The sequence below is a fragment of the Anabrus simplex genome, chromosome 8, assembly GCF_040414725.1.
Source record: "Anabrus simplex isolate iqAnaSimp1 chromosome 8, ASM4041472v1, whole genome shotgun sequence".
Lineage (NCBI taxonomy): Eukaryota > Metazoa > Arthropoda > Insecta > Orthoptera > Tettigoniidae > Anabrus > Anabrus simplex.
In genome coordinates this window covers 16,353,990-16,374,670 of record NC_090272.1, presented here as the reverse complement: position 1 = coordinate 16,374,670, position 20,681 = coordinate 16,353,990, and the positions used below count along the sequence as shown (strand labels likewise).

Below are 20,681 nucleotides of genomic sequence, written 5' to 3'. Positions count from 1 at the left end.
CGGCCGCTTCCTTCCACTTCCCAGGCCTTTCCCGTCCCATCGTCGCCATAAGACATATCTGTGTCGGTGCGACGTAAAGCAAATAGCAATAAATATCTTCAGTCAGGAGTTTATCGAATTAGTTGTAACAACTGCTTAACAAGTTACATAGGGCGTACTGGTAGAAATTTCACGATCAGATATAATGAACACGTCAATGCCATCAAGCATATTCATTTTTCTGCAATAGGTCAGCACATGCACGAGTACAAGCATAAATTTACAGATATAGGTAATGATTTGAAAATATTAAATACAAATACCAAAGGTCCTTTGCTTAAACAAAGAATTATACATAACATTTGATCAATATCCAAACTCCAATTACAATATTAATGAAATAACTGAGAAAACTAATATTTTATTTAATAAGATTATCCCTATCATAAAGAATGATTACCTCAGATTAGTCAACAAACAACGTCATACGCAAGCTATATCCGCAGACAGCGGACATACCTGGCTCCGCCCATACACACGCCCAAGCTTCCCCCACTCACCCCTCCACCAACACCAACACCAGAAGTACGAGATACAATACGCGACAGACAGCCAAGCAGCATACATCTCAACCACTCCACAACAGTAAGTAGATTATCCCAGAACTCATACAATAACTTTAATTCAACCAAAATTTCTAATTCATTCATTTCAACTTACAGATATTTACCAACACCAACATCATAAGAAAGGAAAGAGCCACCAATTATTACGACTTTGTCATTCAAATTGAACAATTTCCAGAACATCAGCCACGTCAAACAAGCCAGGATTATGTTCAAGTCACAAAAACAAAATTAGAAAGATAAAGTGGTTGAGTTATACACAAAGTGTATCGGCTAAGCTTATACAAATTCAGGCTTGTAACTCGCATGTTCATCAGTCTATTTTTAAAACAACATAAGAATGTGCTGTCACTTGTTAATTTAGACTGCAAACAGACATTTGCATCATATCTTACAATGTTTAATATTTTAATGTGTTAATATGTTTGTATAATGAGCAAATTTCACATTATTTCAATGTAATACGTACTGCAAAACAACGCAAGATTTATTGTTATCAGCTGTTTGTGTTTGTGGGTTACTGTAGTCACGTCCTAGTTCGTGAACCATGGGCAACGGCTGAGTGGCCTAGTAAGTGGTCCTGAGAGTCGGGATACCATTTGCTATGAAATGGGAGTGGGCATCTCGGACATATTCTGAGTCGTGGCCCTCCTTGTGCTCAGGCGGCTAGGACTATACAATTCACCGGTGGTCCTTAACCCGTTAGAGGAGAGATCCTCACTTGGACTATGTGCAAGTAGGGTAGCATCTTGCTTCATGAATTGACAGAGCTCAGAACATTTTAAGCAAGCCTCGGACCTATGGGAGTAATGGAGTCCCACTCCCATTTGACAGGCGAGAGACTCCTTGGAAACAACTTGGCGAACGAAATGGAATTCAAAGGGGAGCTATCAATATTAATGGGGCTTATGGAAGAAAGAAGGTAGAACTGGCTGAGTCAGCAAAGAGGATGCATCTGGATGTGCTAGGAGTAAGTGATATTTGGGTAAGGGAAGATAATGAGGAAGAGATAGGAGATTATAAAGTGTACTTGACGGGTGTTAGAAAGGGAAGGGCAGAGTCTGGGGTAGGGCTCTTTATCAGGAATACCATTGCACGCAACATAGTTTCTGTTAGGCACGTAAATGAGTGAATGATGTGGGTAGATTTGTCAGTTGGAGGAATTAGGACAAGAATTGTGTCCGTGTATTCACTATGTGAGGGTGCAGATGAGGATGAAGTTGACAAGTTTTATGAAGCATTGAGTGACATCGTGGTCAGGGTCAACAGCAGGGATAGAGTAGTGCTAATGGGCGATTTCAATGCGAGAGTTGGTAATAGAACTGAAGGATATGAAAGGATGATTGGTAAATGTGGAGAAGATATGGAAGCTAATGAGAATGGGAAGCGTTTGCTGGACTTCTGTGCTAGTATGGGTTTAGCTGTTACGAATACATTCTTCAAGCATAAGGTATTTGTTTTTTGTTTTTTTTTGCTAGGGGCTTTACGTCGCACCGACACAGATAGGTCTTATGGCGACGATGGGATAGGAAAGGCCTAGAAGTTGGAAGGAAGCGGCCGTGGCCTTAATTAAGGTACAGCCCCAGCATTTGCCTGGTGAGAAAATGGGAAACCACGGAAAACCATATTCAGGGCTGCCGATAGTGGGATTCGAACCTACTATCTCCTGGATGCAAGCTCACAGCCGCGCGCCTCTACGCGCACGGCCAACTCGCCCGGTGGTATTTAGGTTGACAATTGGGCTTCAGTGAGAATTGATGGTAGAATGAGTTCTTGGTTCAGGGTACTTACAGGGGTTAGACAAGGCTGTAATCTTTCACCTTTGCTGTTCATAGTTTACATGGATCATCTGCTGAAAGGTATAAAATGGCAGGGAGGGATTCAGTTACATGGAAATGTAGTAAGCAGTTTGGCCTATGCTGACGACTTGGTCTTAATGGCAGACTGTGCCGAAAGCCTGCAGTGTAATATCTTGGAACTTGAAAATAGGTGCAATGAGTATGGTATGAAAATTAGCCTCTCGAAGACTAAATTGATGTCAGTAGGTAAGAAATTCAACATAATTGAATGTCAGATTGGTGATACAAAGCTAGAACAGGTTGATAATTTCAAGTATTTTGGTTGTGTGTTCTCCCAGGATGGTAATATAGTAAGTGAGACTGAATCAAGGTGCAGTAAAGCTAATGCAGTGAGCTCGCAGTTGCGATCAGCAGTATTCTGTAAGAAGGAAGTCAGCTCCCAGACGAAACTATCTTTACATCGGTCTGTTTTCAGACCAACATTGCTTTACGGGAGTGAAATCTGGGTGGACTCAGGATATCTTATTCATAATTTAGAAGTAACAGACATGAAAGTAGCAAGAATGATTGCTGGTACAAACAGGTGGGAACAGTGGCAGGAGGGTACTCGGAATGAGGAGATAAAGGCTAATTTAGGAATGAACTCTATGGATGAAGCTGTACGCATAAACCGGCTTCGGTGGTGGGGTCATGTGAGGCGAATGGAGGAGGATAGGTTACCTAGGAGAATAATGGACTCTGTTATGGAGGGTAAGAGAAGTAGAGGGAGACCAAGACGACGATGGTTAGACTCGGTTTCTAACGATTTAAAGATAAGAGGTATGGAACTAAATGAGGCCCCAACACTAGTTGCAAATCGAGGATTGTGGCGTCGTTCAGTAAATTCTCTGAGGCTTGCAGACTGAATGCTGAAAGGCAAAACAGTCTATAATTATAATGCATGTATGTATGTTTAAGACTTCCAAAAAATGCATTCAAGCATGTTTAACCATGTTTGCTAATATTTTAATGTTGATATATAATATGTTTTATTGAACTATCAGCATGTAATTCCATTTGGTTAGCCTCATACATGACTAAACATTTATAAGAATGGAGCTTATTTTAACTGACTAGGCAAACACCTATGGTAAACTATTCCTACATACTCATTACGCATTAGAAAAAGACAAAACTCATTTTATTATAATTATATGTGTACATTGGGTCATTATATTATGTAATAAGAGTATTTAACTTGTTATAGTTTTAGCTATTTTGTAACATTAGAACTCTTAGCAAAAGTGTAATCAACATAATGTTGTTAAATTTCAGAATATGTCATAAAGCTTTCAAGAATGAGGCATAATACAAAAATGCAAACATAAGATTCTAATGTACCTGAGGATGACCTTGTAAGAGGTCGAAACCGGTCCTATTATACATGTGATATTCTATCATACATGTGATAATAAATAAGTATTGATCAGGTGGAACTTTTCTTTCTTTTATGACATTTGGTGGCTATCATTACGGAACAAAAATGAAATTTATAAATCAAGAGTCACCTCTTATGCGGTCGAAAAGCAAAGATTACCAAAACTTTAATTATAGGAACCTGGAATGTTTGGACTCTACAATAACAGACCTGAGAGAAGAACATTAAACCAGACTGTCCAGCGAAGAGGCTACACAATCTCCTGGAAGCGAAAAGATGAGGGAGAACACCACATTCATGGTATTGAATTCGCTGTGAAGACCACATTGATGAATGATTATCAGCACTTCTATCAGTGAAAGAATTATGTCTCTCCGAATCCCACTCTCCGGAGCCAAATCTATGACACTCTTCTCTGCATATGCTGCCACCTTGAATACTGATGTAGAAACTAAAGACCAATTCTAGAACCTGCTGAGCATTTCCATCACCAAAGAACCACCAAGAGACAAAAGTCTTACTACTTGGCAATTTCAACGCCAGAGTTGGTAAAGATCACCAAGTATGGGGCAATGTGATGGGAAAACATGGACTTGGCAACTGTAATGCCAATGTTCTACTGCTCCTTGGTCTATGTGCTGAACATGAACTCTTTATTACTAATACTCAGTTCCGCCTGCCTAAGAGCTTCAAGACCACTTGGATACATCCTTGCTCAAAGCACTGATACATCCTTGATTATATCATCACCAGGCAATGTGATAAAAAAGATGTCCTTGTTATGAGGACTGCAAGAAACGTTGATGACTGCTGGACAGATCATAAGCTCCTTTTTTGCCTGTTGAGAATCTCAATCTGTCGTAAACCAGAATGGATCCATCCACAACCTGCCCAGGAAGAAATTTGATACTTCTAAACTTCAAATTGAATCCATTGCTACAGATTACAGAAATGCAATCTCAAACTGGCTAGTCATCCAGTCAGCAGTGCTAGTACAAATTAGGAATGGGCGACGCTTCAGAAGGTCATCACTGAGTCAGCTGAAGAAACAATTGGTTTTGTGAGGGGGAAAAGAGACAAGACTGGTTTGATGAAAATAATGAAGAAATTAAATGTCTGATCAATTAAGGTTAAGTTATGAGTAGGTTCCCACCTTCCAATACTTATCAATTTCTATATAATAGGCTTATTAATTACATAATATAAACCATATAATCTCTATCTTGAAAATAGGATAGATGGGCTTCCTGTTTGGCATTTATAAGCTGTCTGATCAATGCCAAACAGGAAGCCCATCTATCCTATTTTCAAGATCCGTCTTCCAATGTGAAGAAATCACATTTCTTGAAACTTAGGAAAATGTCAGACACAGATTAGAGAAACCAAGAATAACTGGTGGCAACAAAAAGAAAAGAACTGCAAAGACTGTCTATGCCCGTGACCTGCAAAACTTCTATGCTGGCATAAAGGAGATATATGGTCCAATTTGTTACCTCTACTAAAGTGGTAACACCAAACAAGGCACAAACAGAGTTAAAAGGGGAAGTTAAGAGCAAACTACACAATATAAAAGGTCATTACACACTCGGAAAAAACAGTAGCTAACATTACGCTGATCTCCAACAAAACATGTACGTAAATATCAGTAAGGCCAACTAGTGAGCAACAAACCGGGAAGATGAAAAGGCTGGGAACCTACCAAAGGCATGGACATGGCTTAGGTAGCGGATTCCGAAATAAATCCCCGTGATCCTTAGATTTTAAAAATATTATTTACAAAATAATTTTACAAATACATTTCACATACAGTTCCAAGTTACGAGCTATAAGTTCAGTGATATACATAGCTTATTTCATAGCAGTGTAAATTCAAATTTCAAATCAACTATACATCTATTTACCAATGCAATTGTACGATGCAGTATACAGTGATGTGAAAAAGGTTATCCAAAACTTAGCGTACCTAAAGTGATACAGAACTACCAGAGGCAAATCCCAAGGGAAATAATATTTAACTACAATCTACATACTTTAGTGAAACAAGAAATGGGAATGCCTCGGAAACGAACAGGTAAGCCCAGCTGAAAAACTAAGGCGTCATAAGTAACTAATTTGGTGAATCTAGGCGAGGTTAGGGTAGACTCCTGTATGAAAAGCAAATCGGAACATTACGGAAATTTTAGCAGGAACGGAATTCAAGAGTGCTTACCCGAGGAGAGTGCCATCCCGGAAACCGGGGGACGTCAACCAGATAGGCTGCTCGCAGACAGATAGACCAAGACCAACAGATTTCAGGATACAGAATTAATTCGAACACTGCCTCGCTCACTATATATAGGAAATTCCGGCCTTGGAGGTAGCCAATCAGCTTGCACGAGTTCCCTATCGCCACCTAGACTCACCAATCACAACCTTACTTTCGATCGCGAACTTTGACTAACATTCTAGAATACGCCTGATCGTGAATGTCGTATTTCCAGAACAGACAGAAATATTTTCTAGAATACATTACAAACAAAGTAACACACCCTGTACAAAAGTTATGTCACGTTCTGGATCTTTCCAGGAACTATAGAACAGAATTCTACTATTTACAAATGCACGTCACCAATCTTACACAGTACAGGTTAGGTCATTACGTTATCTTACGCTCTACAAATAACAGTACAGGTTAGGTCATAATAAATAAAACCTTATATAGTACTTCACCAATAAAGTCTTTAAAAAAAAACATACATTCCACTCACACTACATACTTCACTTGTAACACAATTCAATCTTCATCGGGGTCATTGAAGACTGCTGACAACTCCATCATTTTAACTGATAATGGAGAAATTTTGGAGCGTTGAAAGGAAAATTTCTCTGCGCTTCTAAATTGTGTCTCCAATGTCGCTGAGGACTTTCTTCATAATGTCCCTCAGCAGCCCCAACCACCATAGATGGCAGTTCTACCCACGTACAGAGACTTCACCAAAGCACTCAATCAACTAAAAGAAAAAAAGAAAAAAAGAAAAAAGGCTGCTGGTCCTGGTAACATCCTTCTGGAACTGATACAAAATGGAGGTATATCCTTGAAGACTAGACTTTTCACACTCATCATCTTGATTTGGGAAACTCGAGAAGTACCTGACGACTTGAATGTTGGTCACACTGAATGTTTTGAGGAATGGGTTCAAGCTCTTCATGATGGCATGCCTGGACAGGTTCTTCGTGGTAACTCAGTGTCTGATTCGATCCCAATCACTCATTGATTGAAACAAGGCTGTGTGCTTGCTCCTACACTCTCTGCACTGTACATGGCTGCCATGCTGCATGAATCATCTGCATACAACTTAGGCATGGAGATTAAATTTTGTTTTGATGGAAGCCTTTTCAGTCTGGCAAGACTTCGCTCACAAAGACGTACTCTGGTTACCCAGGTGACAGAACTGCAGTATGCTCTAACAGCTGCAGAACTATAGGTGGGCCGGCGTAAGGTTGCACATGTCAGCTGCGCACAATGTTGGTCACACTGCAATGGCGCACAAAGCGATGTTGCCGCCATAACAACAGCTGATTGCACAACACATGAGTTTTTAAAAACATGGGAGAAACATTTTTAATGTCATCGCGATGATACACAATACAAATTAAATCGGCCGACAAAAATCAAACTTTCAACTCGCTGATTATTCATCGCACAAAATGATACGAGATAAATATACTATGAAGTTCTTATTATCGCAATGTTAGAAATGTTAGAAAATATGGAAGAAATCTGCCGACAAGAATCTCACTTTAAATACACAAATGAATGTTAGAATAATATACACCGGTGCTAACACAAAAGGTTTCAAGTAAAATCTATAAAATTTATGAAAATTCAGAAACCTTATTTTCATACCTGATTCATACAGGTAGAGGCTCGATACCCTCCAGATCACTGCCATCACTACCGTCGCCTTTGTTGTCATTGTCATCGTCGTCTAGGCAGATCATCGAATCCTGACAGTCACTGATGATGCCATGTATTGCCATTGCCGAGTTAATGAATGCTGCGACATGGCTAACTTTCTTCCTCCACAATGCCGCATCCATTCGAGCAGTACTCTCCCAGAACAGTCCTTTGACTTCAGTAACTGTGAAGGACTTGTTATTAGTGCGTACGTAATGTTTTACTTCACCCCATACCGTACCAACTCAATGAGGTTGAGGTTGAAGTGGCAATGGTACGGCGGCAACCTAATAACCTCGTACCCTTGTTCCTTCGCTACCTTGACGGCTAATTTAGTCATATATATACACATATGCGCTGGGATATTAACTGCAGCCATTCCACTAACAGTTCTTTACGGACGCTCGAAGTAGGGGTCTTGTCCATTATTACGGAGTGGTAAACTGCATTGTCCATAACAATGACAGAAGGGACTTTGAGCTGTAATAATCGTACTTGTGTCTTCGTACTACATCAGCCTGGAAAGAATTAATTCCTGTTACAGGAGACAGCTTAATTCGTTTCTTTCCCGGAGTACTGTGAAACAAGTCCCTACTATCAGCCTCGTTTCCACTACTGCTATGTTCCCCAGTCCCTTTTTCCTTCTGTTCCTGGAGGCGAACACCTCTCTGAATAACAGAACGCTCTGAAAGCCCTAATGTTTGACATATACATTCCAGAACATGATCTGCAAGAACAGAGAGACAGGTTACAAGCGTACGAATTTCCTCCCCCTCTCATAAAACTCACGAGTTCTCCGCACTAGTTCTAATGCCTGACTATTAAGGGACACTCCGCGGTGCAAAGGATTATTAATTCGCGCTTCAGGACTATGATGTCATTTCCAAGACATCGCACTGCATTCACAATTATCTCACAATCAAAACAAAACTTTCATAAACACGCAAATCACACCCGACCACGTGCTAGCGGCGACAGACAAAACGGCAACACTTCAATGCAGTAGTCAAGCTACTTACAGATGGCACCACTGTACTACCCATATTGCCAACAACAATCAATCGAAAATAGTTTGTATTTATCTTGTGGCTCGCTTAAACCTTATAATATTTTTTTAAATGCTCATATTTGTGTAAGCAAATAAAAGATTATAAGCACTATACGGAATTAAATACGAATTAACATGAATAAAATGTGGAACTGTATCTGACATTAAAAGTAGTAGATTGGTGATTCTGATTGAAGGGTGATATTCTTCATTTAATTTTTGTAGTGGTGCCAACATGACTTAGAACTGTCAAGTGCAACCTTGTGCCGGCCTACCTATACAACAGTCAGTCAACTGCTTTTGAAACTGCATGTGATCGCTTTGGTCTTGTCATTAATGTAAAAAAAACAACAAAGGTACTTGCACAAACTGCCCCAGGATTAACTCTTCCTGAGTTCAGTATCTCCATCTTAGACACAACACTGGAACGGGTTGATCACTTTTCGTATCTTGGAAGCATCTTGTCTGAACGGTGTATCTGCAAACAAGACGTTGAGCAGCATTCGGACGGTTAATGCACAGAACCTTCATGAATAACGACCTAAAACTGGATACCGAACTCGTGGTGTACAAAGCTGTTGTCATTTCCACGCTACTGTATGGTAAGGGGAAGGAAGGTGGGTAGAGGGGAACTTAAGCACTACTGGATGCCGCTGGTTTTAAATGGAAGTGGAAACTGACTGGGAAAGGGGTGTGAGACTGACTTGTGGATAATGACAGTTCATGTAAAGTGCATATATATTAAAATCAATTTTCTCTGCTTAACCTATGTAACAAGATGGTCCTCGGCCGTATGGGTCCCCTCCCATGTGCCAACCATTGGAAGTACGCATTGGGATTATTTCTTTTAAATGTATGTTGCATGAACACAGAGTCAGATCAAGTAGATTTTACATTTCACATTTCTTGCAATTATATTTTTTCTGGTTTTTTGTTTTTCAGATACAACCTGTTGCGAATGTTTGATTTTGAAAATACTCCACTACATCTTCAGCTGTCAGATGCTAAAAGTATATGTGTCGCAAGCAGAGATTCGTCAGGGCGTAATGATATCTTGGAACTTTCTCTTCCAGAGAAGTTGACAGTGCCTCCTGAACAAGAAGGTCTCGTTAAAAGCTGTGATTTTAAAATGAAATGCGGTGGCTATACTAAGTCACCATTATTTCAGGTATTTTTTGAATTAACTGATTGTAGTAGAAATAGTACCTAGTCCAGCTCTTCTAGAATTCAAAATGCTCCATGCAAACCAGTTTTATATGTAGTATCAACATGTCAGCTTGTTAAAATATACAATCCTTTCACCTTCCTAACCATGTTTCCAGCCAGAAAACAAGAAGTTGTGCAACTGGAGCATTTTGACAGAAGGCTTTTTTTTTAAGAGAAAAAAATAGCCATAATTCCTGAACTGATTGCTCAGTTTGCTTTCCTAATATGAAAGATCACTGTTTACTAAACAGTTAACATTAAAATATATTCTAAGTATATGGGAATAATAAAGAGTAAACACAATTTATTGAGCTCAGAATATTTTATGTAAGCCTCGAATCTCTGGGAGTACTGGAGTCCCACTTCCATTTGACAGACAACTTGGTGAACAAAATATAATTTGATGGGGAGCTATCCATATTAATGGAACTTGTGGAGGAAAGAAAGTAGGATTAGCTGAGTTGGCAAAGAGGATGTGTTAAAGAGTAATGATATTCAGGTCTTATGAGGAGGAGATAAGAGATATTCAAGTTTTTTAGCAGGTATTAAAAAGGGAAGGGCAGAGTGTGGGGTAGGACTGTTCATTAGGAATACTGTTACATGCAGCATGGTTTCTGTTGGGCACGTAAATAGCGAATGAAGTGGTTAGATTCAACAGGTGGAGGAATTAGGGCGAGAATTGTCTCAGTAAGGGAGCAGTTGAGAATGAAGTTGACAAGTTTTATGAAAGGCTCAGTCAAGCGGCAGAGAGAGGAAAAACAACAAAATGCATTGTGTAAATTGGGAGAACTCAGGGTAGCTACCAGAGAATCACTGGACAGGTGGAAGAAATATTTCGAAAATCTTCTCAGGGTAAAAGGAAATCTTCCTGGTGACGTCATGAACAACCGAGCTCGTAGGGAGGAGGACGATGTTGATAAAATTACGCTTGAGAAAGTGGAAAGGGTGGTAAATACTCCACTGTCATAAAGCAGTAGGAATAGATGAAATTAGACCTGAAACTAGCTGATGTACCCGTGCTTCACTACTGGATTCTCGGAAAGACTGACTTTTTGGTTTTCCTAACTTAAGTCAACATAGGTCACTACAAAAACATCAGTAGGAATGTAGCGATTAAAAGCAATGTTATATCATATAAAACACTCGATCAAATGAAAAACCGCACATTTTCTCACTTTTAACAAACCATATTACAGTGCCGATCTAACAGTCCAAAGTTCCAGAGCTGGAATGACCAGGCCGCAGAGAGCCATGAACACTCCTCTGCCATTATTCCGTTACATATGCACACTGCTCATTCCATTCAGTGCCTCAGAGTAGGGATTCAATAGTTCAAATACTATGATGAACCAGTGTGTTACGCACATCTAACTCCCCAGCTACTTCTCGCCAATATTCAGGCAGGCTGATACACTCGGTATGACCGGGTGAGTTGGCCGTGTGCTTAGGGGCGCTCAGCTGTGAGCTTGCATCCCGGAGATAGTAGATTCGAACCCCATTGTCAGCAGCGCAGAAGATGGCATTCCGTTGTTTCCCTTTTTCACACGAGGCAAATGCTGGGGCTGTACCTTAATTAAGACCTATCTGTGTCCGTGCGACTTAAAGCAAACTTTAAAAAAAGAACGGGTATGCAGCAGTGATCCTATCTATCTGAGATGAGTGGCAACAGGAGACACAAAGCACATCACAACAAACAACGATCAATATAATGTTATTGTTGATCAATTTTATGAGCTTTCTATATTGTAGGCCTTCACATTTAGTTTTCTTTTGAATCTTTGATATTAGGGCGTCTTAAAAAATATTTATAGTGTAGATTTTAGTTCATTATTCTCCGAATTTACTTACCTATTTTCATTAAATTCTGTTTACCAATCTTCTTGTGACCCGGCACTGATATAGACTTAGTAAGAAAAATACAAATTCATGAATATCTCTGTGGTCATAGCCTATAAGGTAACAATGTATAAGACATAAATGATCGCAAATTTAATACCATATAACTTTAGTTATGTAGTATTTATTGATATGACCACTAAAATCTGTCACCGGTGGTGAGTTGATAGTCGGCGGAATCATTTTTGACTTGTCAAAAGAAACTAAGGAACTGACATTTTTTAAGAATTCAACTAAAATTTTTGTTGTTGTTGTAAAAATTATGTAAAATTTGTGTGTTTTATTTCTGATGTATTTTGAAGTATTTTCAGGACTCACTGAAGAGACAATTATTTACTTAATCATTGACATTGGTATTGGAGATCTTCAATAATATGTTTGTTTGTAACCCATTTTTTGTATCACCCTGTAGTGCCACGTGGAGGCTTCGATCACGAAATCGCTGAGTTTCGCTATCGAAACCTCTAGAATGAATTGCCCACATTACCATATATGGTGCTGTAATTCTATTGGTGGAAATAACACTAATTTGTATTGGTGAAACTTCGGATCGAACATAGGTAGCTTCCCAATTTCCGGCCTTTTGGCTCCTTAGCAAGAGCAAGGCTCTGTTCAGCGTCTTTGGTTTTCGTACGTCGTAACGATCGGACGCACCTTGTAAGGTGGTCTGCTCACCAGCTCCAGCCATCCCGGGGTAAGCATGTTTTCTATTCTTAAGTGTTAAATTAAAATGTAAATTCATTTGTTCGAAGTTTGCCTTAGACCCTGGTTTTCACCGCTTTTGATTTTGTAATGCCGTAGTTCGTCAGCTAAGCATATCCTTTATTTTGGAGGCAATTCCTTTTATTAACCTTTTGTGAACTTTAATTTTTTTTCCTTCCAAGTTGCCTCCAGTAATTCTGTATCAATTTAGTGCACACCTGTTGAGCTTTGCGTCCCTCACTGATGTGTATTAGGAGAGGACTGCTTCTCTATAGGCCCCTGCGCTAAATTTTATTTCCGTTGTTTCCTTCCCTTGTAACATTTTTCAACTTCCTTGTATGATGTTTGTAATTAGGTCATTGTCCCCTTTAAATTTTCATTGTAAATTTCAACATCGAAATCATGCTCACTTATTTAAATGTTATTGTAATTTTGTGTAAATATTCACTTTCCTGAAGAAACACTGATAGGAACCTCGTGGTTCAATTTGATTTTTTTTTTAATTAATGATGTATTTAACCTTGTGCACTTCATACCTTGATTCAATTCTATATGTTGAATAAATTAGACAAAGGGTTAATGTTCTCACGTTTCTTTCCCTACAACGTCACGTAAGATCTCATCCTCTGTAGGGTTTCCCAGCCTGCTTCCCATACTTCCTTTCCCTAGTTGTCATGTTGGTTATCCTGCAAAGCCACATGTTGGTAAAAATTAAGATGTTTTCCTGGTTTATCATCGGCTGATATCGTTCTGTAAGGTTTGTTATTTTGCATTATCAAATAATTACGTGTTTTATATGTATCTTGTATTATGTGCTCTCTTCTGTTAAAAGGGGGGTAACATCTGGTAGCAGAGCGTGGTTCAGATACTCAAACAGCCAATCAGGGAAGCTACCTATGTTTCGATCCGAAGTTTCACCAATACAAATTAGTGTTATTTTCACCAATAGAATTACAGCACCGTATATGGTAATGTGGGAAATTCATTCTAGAGGTTTCGATTGCGAAACTCAGCGATTTCATGATCGAAGCCTCCACGTGGCACTACAGGGTGATACAAAAAATTGGGTTACAAACAAACATATTACTGGAGATCTCCAATACCAATGTCAATGATGAAGTAAATAATTGTCTCTTCAGTGAGTCCTGAAAATACTTCAAAATACAACATCAGAAATAAAACACACAAATTTTACATAATTTTTACAACAGCAACAAAAATTTTAGTCAAATTCTTCAAAAATGTCAGTTCCTTAGTTTCTTTTGACAAGTAAAAAATGATTCCGCCAACTATCAACTCACCACCGGTGACAAAAACATATATAGTTGAGAATTACATTTTTGGCCTTCTCCTAAACTACCATTTCACTCAGCATTAATGACATTATTTATAGCCTACTTTGTAGCGACGTTTTCTCGAGCTTTGCCTACCGATTTTCATTAAGATACAACTACTAATAACATAAATATTTCAGAATGAAAGTTAGGCCTTCCGCTAAACTACCATTTCACTCAGCGTGAATAACATTGTTTATCGCCTAGATTATATCAACTAATATCTCAACTTTTTATACCGATTTTCATCAAGACAGGACCATTAATAACGTAAATATTTCAGAATTAACTTTTATAGGCCTTCCCCTAAACTACCATTTCACTCAGCGTGAATAAAATTATTTATGGCCTAGATTATAGCGACTTATTCCCCAACTTTTCATACCTATTTTCATTAAATTTTCTTCAGCCGTTTTCTCGTGATGCATGTACATACATTCAGACAGACAGACAGACAGAAATGACAAAAAATTAAAAAATTCATTTTCTTGTTACTGTGAAGACGACTGATACAGAAATACCATATTATTTAAATTCTGAGTAATGTACAGACAAAACTCTATGGTGAAATATAGTGGGAAGGCAGGGATGAGAAATAAGATTAGTGTGGAGTGTTGGTATGCCTTCTGATTGGGCAAATTAGTACATTGGACTTATATATAAGCAGGGGAACAGGAAGGATTGCAACAGCTATTGATCAGTACACCAGGCAAGGTGTTCACTGGCATCTTGGAAGGGAGAGTGCGAAGTTGGATGAAAACCAGTGTGGTTTCAGACCACAGGATGAGCCAGGTAATTGAAAATTGCTACAAGAGGAATAGACAGTTATGTTTATGTTAACATTGATTCTTTCGTGGCCCGTACTTATAGACATGCCATGTCAAGAAAACTTTGCTCCACGTCTCATGAGGAAGTCTTCTACAATAACTACAGTAATAATCCTATATGTTTCGTTGCAGTTTATTAGTTTCTATTTTCGTCTGATGTCCTCTCTGTTACTTCTCACACAGTAATGTTGTCATCAGCTCCTGCTTGGAGCATACAGCGAGCCACCTGATGACGAACGAGTGTACCACAACAGCTCCAACGCTAACTCTAGCTTGAAAATTTATAATGTCCAATAACGGACCATTTATATTGGTATTATAAATTTACTCATTTGGGACAAATGTTTCAGGTTCCATATCGGAATCAACATCTATATTACATACCACTTAGTCGAGCAGCTCGTCTCCTTTCTCCAGTCTTCCCAGCCCAAACTTTGCAACATTTTTGTAAAGCTACTCTTTTATCGGAAATCACCCAGAACAAATCGAGCTGCTTTTCTTTGGATTTTTTCCAGTTCTTGAATCAAGTAATCCTGGTGAGTGTCACATACACTGGAGCCATACTCTTGTTGGGGTCTTACCAGAAACTTATATGCCCTCTTCTTTACATCATTAATACAACCCCTAAACACCCTCATAACCATGACCATAGATCTGTACCCTTTATTTACAATCATATTTGTACCGGGAGGTACACCTCAACTCCGCTCATTCAAAGTAAGCGCCCTAATAAACTCCTCTATAGATCAAAACGTGAACTGATACTACATGAACTTGGAACTTTAAACAGAAGATGTCACTACTGAAATATTAAGTTATTGTGTTATTGTGAAGTTTCCTAAACTGATTGAATTTCTCCTTGTTTTATTTTGCTATATATCAAGAATTTTGGACATTTTTCCACAGATGTCACTACCAAAAAACTATGATCATGCACTCTGGTGTAAGGTGGAAGAACTTATAACTTAAAGAAGTTTCATATTTCTAGGTTTTCTATAACTGAATCTATGTTCATTTATTTTTGGGTTGGCAATACTTCTTTTTCTTTCCGCCAGTTTTGAATCTGGCCAATCATTAATTTGTGTAATTAATTTTCAACCAATTCCGCATTTCTTGTTCACTTTGAATTTGTCAATAAAAATTGAGAGGGTGTGGCCGGATTAGTCCTGAATTCTCTTAAACCTTCCCTGAGGGTATATAAACTGCGGCTTTTCTGGCTACCTTGTCAGTTGATCGCCATCTTTCTAAGTGTGTGTGTGTTAAGGCAGGCAGGACATCTACCAGGTAATGGCCACGTAAATTCTATCTTTCTTGCTGTCTCCACGAATTTATCCGAGGGGAAGGTCCGAATCTTTAACTATGTAACAAACTTTTCTTTAATGTAAATCCTCTTTTGGCTAATGTAAAAATTTCATAAAGTCTTTAACTGTAAATCGGGGATAGAGAGTGAGTTACCCTCTCGAGCTCCCCTTCATCTTGGTTTGAGGTGACTAATACAGTACAGGAAGAAAACAGTTATGAAAACGTAAAGTCATTTCCATGCGAGCCACCTCAGTAGTTTGGGAATAGCCCCTATTTCATCGGCATAGAGCCCTGTAGGTTTGTAATTTTTCATCATCTAGGAGCGCTGTGTATGCCTCCATTCAGTTTGTGTTCGGGCCGTTTATTTAACGTGCTCTTTTTTCGCAAAGACTCTGTAGGTTGGGTACTAGATACCCCTGTGTAAAACTATTTCAATTTGTAAGTTGTGCCATGAGACACCAGAGATTGCCTTGTGTAGGCTAGAAGTAACTGAGAGCCTGTGAGCTCTTTTCAAAGTTTTGTAATAGTGAAGGGTGCCTCTGGGAGGCTAGACATTGTAATTTTAAAGAGCAAGTACTCTTGAATTAGGGGATTTCTGCCCTTGACTAAATTATTCCTCACATTGAATTGTAAATTTGAGGTGGTAGTTCAAAAATTGTAAAATTGGAGACTTGAAGCCCAAATAGTTAAAGCTCTGAATCTTAAATTTTTCCAAGTCTCGTTTCAAAATTGGCATTGTACCTGATTTCTTCATTGTGATTTCACCTAGTGGAAATTTTTAAGTTTTTTTAATATTGAAAGAAATATAACTTTTGTTAAAATTTTAATTCAATTCTTGTTATTGTAGTTAGACCCATTCAAGCCCGCACCTTCTTTCACCTCTCTGCGTTCCACAGATACCCCGGAACAATATTTATGTGATTACCCCAATGTAGATCTTTCCTTATACTAACACCTAGGTACTTACAATGATCCCCAAAAGCAACTTTCACCCCATCAATGCAGTAATTAAAATTGAGAAGACTTTTCCTATTTGTGAAACTACAACCTGACTTTCAACCCCGTTTATCATCACATCATTGCCTATTGTCCATCTCACCACATTATCGAGGTCATTTTCCAGTTGCTCACAATCTTGTAACTTATTTATTACTCTGTTCAGAATAACATCATCTGCAAAAAACCTTATCTCTGATTCCACTTCTTTACACATATCATTGATATATGTAAGAAAACATATAGGTCCAATAATATTGCCTTGAGGAATTCCCCTCGTAATTATTACAGGCTTAGCATATTCTAATTCCCTGAGTTCTATTTTTTAGAAACAGTCACTGTTTTGTCAAGTCCAATTGCACTCATTTTTGCCAGTAGTCTCCCATGATCTACCCTATCAAATGCCTTAGATAGGTCAATCGTGACACAGTCAATTTGACCTCCTGAATCTAGGATATCTGCTATATCTTTCTGGAATCCTACAAGTTGAGCTTCAGTGGAATAACCTTTCCTAAACCCAAACTGCCTTCTGTCAAACCAGTTATTAATTTTGCAAACATCTATATATATAAAATAAGAGTTTTGTATGTACATCGCTCAGAATTTAAAAAGGATAGTATTTCTGTATCAGTTGTGTCCACAGTAACAAGGAAATGCACTTTTTACTTTTCCGTGATTTATGTATGTATGTATGTACACGCATCATGAGAAAACGGCTGAAGAAAAGTTAACGAAAATCGGTATGCAAAGTCGGGGAATAAGTCTCTACAATCTAGGCCATACATAATTTTATTCACGCTGACTGAAATGGTAGTTTAGGGCCTAAAATGTAATTCTCAAATATTTGTTATTAGTGGTCCTATCTTAATGAAAATTGGTATGCAAAGTCGGGGAATAAGACGCTATAATCTAGGCCATAAACAATTTTGTTCACGCTGAGTGAAATGGTGGTTTAGGGGAAGGCTTAGAATTTAATTCTCAAATATTTATGTTATTAATGGTCGTATCTTAATGAAAATCGGTAGGTGAAGTTGGGGAATAAGTCGCTACAATCTAGGTGATAAATAATTGTATTCACGTTGAGGGATATTATAGTTTAGTGGAAGGCCTAAAATGGAATTCTCAAATATTTGTTATTAGTGGCCCTATCTTAATGAAAACCGGTATGCAAAGTCGGAAAATAACTCTCTATAATCTAGGCCATAAATAATTTTATTCGCGCTAAGTGAAATGGTAGTTTAGGGGAAGGCCTCAAATTTAATTGCCAAATAATTATGTTATTAGTGGTTGTATTGATAAATACTACATAACTAAAGTTATATAGTACCGGGATTAAATTCCGATCATTTATGTCTTATAAATTGTTACCATACCGGCTATAATCACAGAGATATTCATTAATTTGGAGTTTTGTTACTAAGCCCATATCAGCGCCGTGTCACGAGAAAATGGGTAAACAGGATTAATGAAAATCCGTATCTAAAGTCGGAGAATAAGGAATTACAGCCTACGCTGTAAGTAATTTTATAAGATGCCCTAATATCACAGAGTCGGTAGAAAACTAAATGTGAAGGTCTACAATACAGAAAGCTCATAAAATTTATCAACAATAACATTATATTGACCATTGTTTGTTGTGCTGTGCTTTGTCTTCTGTTGCCATTCATCTCTGATAGATAGGATTACTGCTGCGTACTGAGTGTTTTTTTTTAAATTTGCTTTACATTGCACCGATACAGATAGATCTTATGGCGACGATGGGATAGGAAAGGGCTAGGAGTGGGAAGGAAGCGGCCTTGGCCTTAACTAAGGTACAGCTCCAGCATTTGCCTGGTGTGTAAATGGGTAACTATGGAGTACCGTCTTTAGGGCTGCCGACAGTGGGGTTCTAATCCACTATCTCACAGATGCAAGCTCATAGCTGCGTGCCTCTAACCACACGGCCAACTCACCCGGTCGTACCAAGTGTAACAGTCTGCCTGAATATTGGCGGGAAGTAGCTGGGGAGCTAGATAACTTTCTTCTTTAGCATGGCATTCCTCTGGTTCATAAATTTTCTGATACTACTGGTACGTAACACACTGGTTCGTCATAGCATTCGAGCTGTTCAATCCCTAGTCTGAGGCATTGATTGGAATGAGCAGTTAGGAGCAGTTACAGACTGCTGACTGAATACTTATGCCTTTTGATGATCCTCGCATACACACTCCCCTTGTTCATTAATGATTCTGGGAATGTCCTTCTTAGAACCCGTGTCTGCTTTAAAATACCTATACATACTCTTCCTTTTTTTCACTAAAATTTGTATGACCGCCAGTTATGCTTGCCTTCACTTTCCAATCGTTCTGTTTTGCTGCAGGTTTCTCTGATCCATTTTTCCTTAGCATGTTCAGTCTCCCTTTCTTAATTCGTTATTTCATTTTATATACATCTTTTTTCCTTCTTGAGTGTGTACGTTTTTCCATTTTTTCGTTTCTTCCATTTTGTCCAAGATTTCTTCAGTTACTCATTCCTTTCTTGTTTTTCTCCTTCGTTTTGTTACCAGTACTTCTTTTGCTGTCTCTGAGATTGTTTCTAAGTCTGTCCTATTTTTCATTAACCCATTGAGCCCTGCATATATTTTGGATTGAAACTGCATTGGCGCTGGGATTTATTTTGGAGGAAATATAGTGTCTCTTCATATCATGATAAATTTCTTAGTTACAAGACCATTAAAGATTTAAATATACATGAAAACAAAAGGCTTTCATACCACAGACTGCGGAACAAGGAATACTGTAAAACATATTATTTTATTAGCATCACGGGACCGTACTCAGTCCGCCTGCTGAGCTATAACACAGTCTTCTCTTTGCACTTCCTCTTCGATTTCCACATCTATTTGTTCTTCAGGAGCGTTGCTCACACTAGTACTAATATTACCACTAATTTCACTGAAAAAATTACATTCCTAATCATCATTACTTCCTAAAAGGGGTTATATATCGGTAAATATCAGTTCTATACTGGCAGCCATCTTGTTTACAAGCGAATCTCAAAGCTAGAAATAGCCCACTTCAAACTAATATTACCAAGCACACTATCGATATATATTAGTAAAGATCATATAACATTGCAAAGAAAGAGTCCCTGCACAAATCACAAATGCAACTCACTCTGCCATCTCTTGTGGAAAAGTTGAATTACGTAGTAAAATGAGACAACGGAACAGTTCCGTGGTCAGTGTTTGGTCCACTGAGACGAAGCACGGAACAGTTCCGTGGCTTGGGCCCAATGAGTTAACATGCCTCTCTTCCAACTCTACAACATTTACGTTTTCTTGCTCTTCGTACTCTTTTTAATTTAATGCGCAGTTCTGCAACAACTAGGTTGTGATCAGAACATACGTCTGCTCCTGGATAATATTTTTTAATTTTTAAGCCATTCCTATATCTTTGTTTTATCATAATAATTAGTTGATTTGGTACCTTTTGTTATTAATACTAATGTATTCTAATAACAATGTTGTTTCTTTTGCAGAAGTCTGACCTCTGTCATTTCTAACTCCAAACCCATATTTCCCGACTATTTTGTCTTCTTGTCCTTCTCCAATCTTCCATTATCACCACACAT

At 38.4% G+C, this 20,681-nt stretch overlaps 1 protein-coding gene across 1 annotated transcript in view; it reads left to right on the top strand.

The window, feature by feature from the left end:
• The window catches only part of LOC136879203 (WD repeat-containing protein 73), a 257,255-nt gene that overhangs the window by 118,923 nt on the left and 117,651 nt on the right, over nt 1–20,681 (top strand). Inside the window, exon 3 of the mRNA XM_067152998.2 lies at nt 9,749–9,974. Coding sequence (XP_067009099.1) covers nt 9,749–9,974 — 226 coding nt within the window. The remainder of the gene's footprint in view (nt 1–9,748; nt 9,975–20,681) is intronic.